The sequence below is a fragment of the Athene cunicularia genome, unplaced genomic scaffold (genome assembly GCF_003259725.1).
Source record: "Athene cunicularia isolate RWA unplaced genomic scaffold, athCun1 SCF_57, whole genome shotgun sequence".
NCBI lineage: Eukaryota > Metazoa > Chordata > Aves > Strigiformes > Strigidae > Athene > Athene cunicularia.
The window spans coordinates 9,836-15,991 of NW_020799487.1; the positions used below are offsets into that span (position 1 = coordinate 9,836).

At 50.3% G+C, this 6,156-nt stretch overlaps 1 protein-coding gene across 1 annotated transcript in view; it reads left to right on the forward strand.

Annotated features, from left to right (window-relative positions):
• Window positions 1-941: 941 nt before the first annotated feature.
• The window catches only part of LOC113490885 (caseinolytic peptidase B protein homolog), a gene marked incomplete at both ends in the record, with an annotated part of 35,375 nt that continues 30,160 nt past the window's right edge, over window positions 942-6,156 (forward strand). Inside the window, one exon of the mRNA XM_026867497.1 lies at window positions 942-1,028. Within this exon, the coding sequence (XP_026723298.1) occupies window positions 942-1,028 (87 nt within the window). The remainder of the gene's footprint in view (window positions 1,029-6,156) is intronic.

Here is a 6,156-nt window from a genome sequence, read left to right on the forward strand (position 1 = left end):
AGAAACAGGCCCCCTCCTGGCAGGGAGTTGCAGCGGTCCAGGAGTTCTTGATTTAGGACAAGCTGAATTAGCTTCCGCAAAGACCTGTCCCTCGCCATTAGCTGAAGGGGAGCACAGACAGCTTGGGGAGGGCTGGACTCCTCACATTCCTGTGGGTTTGGCCACAGGATGTTCTTTGAATCCCACAGTTGGCCATGAAATAGGAGCATTGGGTAAATTTGTCTGTGAAATATCTCTGTTCTGAGGTACTGCTTGGAATCTGGTGCTCAGAGTAACAGTGGTGTTGCCACAAGATCAGAGGATGCTGAAAGGGTGGAGAAGCATTTTAGCACTTCGGAGTCTGAAGAATATAAAAGTAAAAACCACCAAAAGCCATCTAGGAGCAACATTGCTAAAAGGTGCTGAGGAGGGGTTAGGGAAACAGTGCAAAGGCTGAGAAAATTTTGCAGGAAAAGCAGCAAGGATAGTTCTATGCCTCTTATTTTTTGGGTTTGTCTTGTTCTCATGTCTTGCAAGAAAACTTGCAAAATATCTCCTGCTGTTGTGGGCTTTGGAGGGCTGCTGAACTGCTTCCCACACCCTCGTGGGTGCACGGCAGCTGGAGATCCAAACCTGTGGGTTGATCAGCTTCGCTCTCCACCGTGCTGCTGGCTGGTTCTTTGGGTATTAGGCTGAACAGAAGGAAGAACTAAAAGATAAAGAAAAGGAGACTGTTGGCACTGCACCAGTTGAAAGGGCTGTGGCTTGTTACCCCTTGCCACTTCATTTCAGTCTGTAGCCGACGAGAAACTGGACTGAATCCACTTTTCATGCCGAGTCTTCTAGGCTCCTCCAGAGCAGGTGCCTGCGAAGCACAATATCGCGCTTTTGGTCGTTAGCTCCGGTCTGCTCGGGATCATTTCTCTGCGTTTTCTTTCTGAATGTGTCTCTCCTCTGGCCAGGTTGTTGCAGGAAGGCGCTGACGTGAACGCGAGGCACAAGCTGGGCTGGACTGCTCTCATGGTGGCCGCTATCAGCAGGAACTCCAGGTATGTTTGTCTCGGCATTACTGACACGTAGCGGGTAAATCACAGCTGCTCCACCTTTTTGTAGAGTCCTACAGAGCTCAGAGAGAGTTTCCATAAAGTTTGGGCAGGTTCGGGCGAGCTAAACCTGGGGGAGCTTTTCACTTTTCCTTTGCCCGATGCGTTGGGTGACAGGTGGAGGTTAGGCTGCTCTGCAATCCCAGAATTGCCTGTCGATTTGGCTGAATTGGCCCTCGATTTTGGCCCTCCGATGGGTCCGTGTCCTTGGGGTGGCATTGTGGAGGGTGTTCTAACACCCCGCCGTCCAAAATAGCTCCCAGAAGAGCTGCCGCGTCCCTCCTGGCCTGGCGGGGCCATGGCTGGGTCTTTCACACTAGGCCTTTCTGAAGCAAAAAAGGCTGAATGCTGGGCCCTCCCTCCTCAGTTCCCATGATGATCGCTGTGGCTTCTTGTAACCTTTTAAAGACACTCTTAAATATATGCAGTCTACAACTAAATTCAATTAGTTTTTTTATTTAAGGAAAAAAGAGAAAAAGAAATCCAATTTTGAAAAACGTGGGACAGACGGGAGAATGAGCTTTGATGTTACAACCTCTCGGGGATGCTTTACTTAGTCACAAGTTCATAAGCAAAAAAGCCTAATTACTTGGGAAAACACAGGATTAAAGCAGCGCACAAAAGCTGAATATCCGCTCTCGGGCGACACGATTCGAATCCATGTGCCGAGTTCGTGTGTGGTGCAAACTTTGATGTGTGCTATGACAAGCTGAAAGTCGTGACCTCCTTGGGGAGCTCCTTAAGACGAGCCCAGAGGTGGGGGCTTGGGGCTGTTTGTTTAACTTTGATGTCCGAGCAGCAACAGGCCCCGTTGTTTGCCCGGCCGCGGAGGGATGGGCCTCGGAGCCTCCCACCTTTCCCAGTGGACAATGGTCAGCAGCGGAGTGTGACGGGTGTTGACCATTCCGAGTGACTGGTGGACCAGAACAGGGCTGCCCCAGTTGCAAAGGCGAAGAGGAGACGGGGAGAAAGGCTGTTCATGGTACAATAATGACCTAAAATCGACTCTAAAATCAGGTAGAAATACTAATGGAAACATCTAGGCGGCAAAAAATGTTCAGCACCCGGGCTGGTCCCTTGTTACAGGCTGGTCGTGTCTTATTTGGGTACCTGGCAAAAAAAAAAAACAAACCACAGGCTTTTAGCTGTGTTGGGCAAATGATGTTTATTTTTCCCACATTTTGGATGAATACTGACTTTAATTGAAAATTAAGAAGTCCTTGAATATCTGAAGGTTATGTGCAGGTCTGTGTCTCCTGTGTCTCCTCCGACAATAGCATGGAAGAGTAGATACTTCGTGGGGGCAGACACGGGCGCAAGCCAGGCTTACTCCTGGTGTAACCACTCTGTTGATCCTGCTGGGTGGGTTTGGCTTTGTAATGTTGGCAGTGGGGTCTCGCTGCTGGCTGGGAGAAGTGTTGATTGAGCTGGAACACAACACAGGGAGGGTTTGAAACCCCTGACAGATCCCAGACATAGCCCACAGGGAGCCGGCAGAGCCGGGTGTTGTTTGTGCGGCCGCTCTGGAAGTGGCGAAGGCAGAGCCTGGGGAGCTGAGGGCTTTGACTCAGTGGCGTGGGTTTGCCTGCAGAATTTTAAATGTTTATTAGCTTTTCCCTCCCAGCAGAGTGCCTGCTGGTTTTCTAGATCTCTTACAACCCTTGTACATACATGAGGTAGGAGCTCAATACGACTTACCCCACTTTGCAGTAGGATGCGGGATTAATTTTCTTCTGAAGCGTGGTCCCTCTGTAAAGAGCGACGATCTAAAATCGCTTCATCCAGCCACAGCAGCTGATTTGGTGGATTATGAGTTGTTACAGCTCTTGGTCCATAGCCCATGGGTCAAGCAGGGGGAGGCGAGCTGGGTCCTTGCCTGGCTCACACGTTGGAGGGGAGGTAGCGAGCGGCTCAGGGACGGGCACGGTGCAGCCGAGCAAGCCTCTGCGCTTACTCTTATCCTGCAGCGAGAGCAGGCTCCTTCAATTTTATTTAACCCACTTGCTCTGTCACCGCTTCTTTTTTGGAGGTTGCTGATACCTGCACAAGCTGCTCAGCCCAGCCTCAGGGGGCTGGGACCTGGGAGCTGTTTTCAGCTTTGAACCTCTAGGCAAAAGTAAGCCTTCAGCCCCAAACTGCTGTCTTCCCAAAGTCGTTTTTCAGAGGACTGTGTTTTCAGTCTCTGCTGTGCTGTTGGAGATTCCTGTGACCTGTCCTTTAGCTCTGTAAAGTTTCCCAATTTTCACAGCCCTCACTCTTCCAATTAGGCAGCTACAGTCCATATGTTTAATTTAATTTCAGAGGCACCACATTAATGATTTCTGTCAGTTGCCATCAGCTACAAGATGAAATCCCGTGTGCTGGGGGGGAAGTTTGGGCTCTGTCTTTCCTTTTTCCAACAAAACAATGAACATTCTCTCCCTCTTGAAAATGTCCTGTGTCCAAAACACACGTGAAGAGGTGCTGTGGTACATCCCTGCTGAGAGCTTTCAGAGGGGAGACAGTTGTGTAGCAGCAGAGCCTTGGCACCTCCCGGCCCCGGGGTGGTTTGGGATCTAGTCCCAGGCTACCAGGACTCCCAGAATCCACTCTGTGGCTTGGAGGAGTTATTTTTTTCCTAGTGTCCCTTACGCTCTGCGTCTCAGCTGGGGCTCTCTCTTGCCCCACAAATAGCCAGCACGTGGTGCCAGCAGGTCAAGCCCCCAAACCTTGCTGTGGTGATAGTTACAAACGTAAAGGAAGCGGCCAAATACTTCAGTTTGGTGTCTGTGTTTTCAAAACACTTTGTTAAGGTAAGTTAGATGCTATAAAAAATGTTAAACGAATGGCGTTCCTTTTATTTATTCTTTTCATTAGCTTATTGCCTTGTTTCAGACCCTGAAGTGCGGATAGATTCATTCTTGGTTCTTTTTTTTATGTGAGAGGGAGTCCAGACCTGAATTGCTCAGCTTTGTGATACTCCAGGTTGTAACTGGGTTGTGGGCTGGACAGATCAGCTGTGACTGCGTTTACATGAGCAAAGGAAGGTTTTACGCTGTAATTCCCATTGCTGGGGGAATTTCCCCTGGCTTTAACATCGCTGATGAAGTGGTGATGGTAGTTTTAGTCTAAGCTTAACAAGGTATAACTGTCACTTTATGTAGGCTGCGACACTGCGTCATAACTCTGCTTTTCTGTCAGGGCCTGAGGAGTAACACAGGCGAGCGAGTGTGCACGTACACACGCACACGTTCCACCTTACTCTTCATTTACATTTTGCAGTCGGAGTGGCTCCTCATCTGCTTTATTTTTAGTCTTTGTAAAAGCCTATTGCTCTTCTGCATTTCCAGACCTACTTTCAAGTGGTTTCTTAATTCTCCCGGAAAGACATCAGTTTTAAAAGGGAGGATTTATAGGCTGTGTGGAAACCACTGCTAGGGGCTTCTTTCCCTTGGCTGCACCTGCTAGCTTTGCACATTTAACATATTTATAGTAATTAAGCTTTTATTAAATGCTTACTGAGAGCTTTGTGGGTTTGGTGCCTTTGTTAAAATAAGCGACCAAGCTATCATAAATTAAAAAGGAAAGCAGTTAGGACCATAGCAGGCCGAGTGCCTGTGCATTTGTGGCGTAGTGACCTTTTCTGCACACAGCTACTCTGTTTTCCGTTGTTCCAGCAGAAATAAACCAGCAGTGAAATACTGAGTCATCCTCTCAGCAGCGAACTGAGGGTGCAGAAGGGGAAACTAAGGCACAGAGCTGCCTGGAAAATGGAATTCCCATGGGATGGGTCTGGGTGGTTCTAAACCATTGGCACCCAGTTCTGGTCCTGTCTCTTCCCATTGATTCCCCACCCCGGGGGGAGGGAGAGGTCAGAGCATGATTTTAGGGGCTTCCAAAGCTGCAGACAGAGCTTGGGTGGTGGGGAGGAGCTGCACCCAGAGGGATGCCCTTCGGGGAGCTGTTAGGCCTCTGCAGGGCTGGGTAAGGGCTGTGGCGGCGGCAGCAGTGCCCCCGTTACACAGCGGAGAGAGAAGAGAGAGAAAATCCCAGAATCATCTTGGTTGGGAAAGCCCTTGCAGCTCCTCTAGTCCAACCATGACCCTCACCCTGACCGTTCCCAACTCCCCCAGATCCCTCAGCGCTGGCTCAGCCCTGACGCAACGTCTCAGCTCCAGCTGGGCACACTGCATGGCGCAGCAAGGTCACTTTTTTCTGGGACAGCGGAGGATGTGGGTGAGAGGGATGGGCACATGCCTGCTTTAAGTCAGTTTGTGCATGTTTTCTCAGGTTTAATAGTCAATCCTCTTCTTCCCATCTTCCCTTTCTCCTCTTTCCTACAGTACTTCTGCCCATCTTCCTCCCCCCTTTTTCCGTACACCCCTTTTTCACACACCCACCTTGTTTTACACACAAGTGAGCCCTTTGTTCTCACCCCAAACGCCTGGAGCAGCTGTGCCTGAATCTTGGGGTGATGCCCTCAGTGAGTCGGAAGGCAGGAGGAGGGACAAGAGAAGGGTACACTTCTGCCCAAAGAGCATTTATTTATTTATTATTCTCTTGGAAACTTGTCCCCATCTGTCCTCACCCATGGGCATTCCTCTGTACAAACTGCTTCACAGTCCCTTAGAGCAGGAAGGGACAACCTTAATGCTCTGTGCTGGTGAATTGTCCCTCCGTGTGCTTTCCAGTGGGTCCTGCTTGTTCATCCATAGAATCACAGACTGATTTGGGTTGGAAGAGACCTCAAAGACCATCCAGTGCCAGCCCTGTTCCATGGGCAGGGCCACCTTCCACCAGCCCAGGTTGCCCAAAGCCCCGTCCAACCTGGCCTTGAACCCTTCCAGGGAGGGGGCAGCCACAGCTTCTCTGGGCAGCCTGTGCCAGGGCCTCACCCCCCTCACAGGGAACAATTTCTGCCTCAGATCTCATCTAAATCTCCCCTCTGTCAGTTTAAAACGATTACCCCTCCATCCTGTCCCTCCCCCCGTTCCCGCAGCCCCTTTCAGCCCTGGGAGGCTGTTCTAAGTTCTCCCCGGAGCCTTCTCTCCTCCAGCTGAACCCCCCAACTCTCTCAGCCTGTCCTCACAGGGGG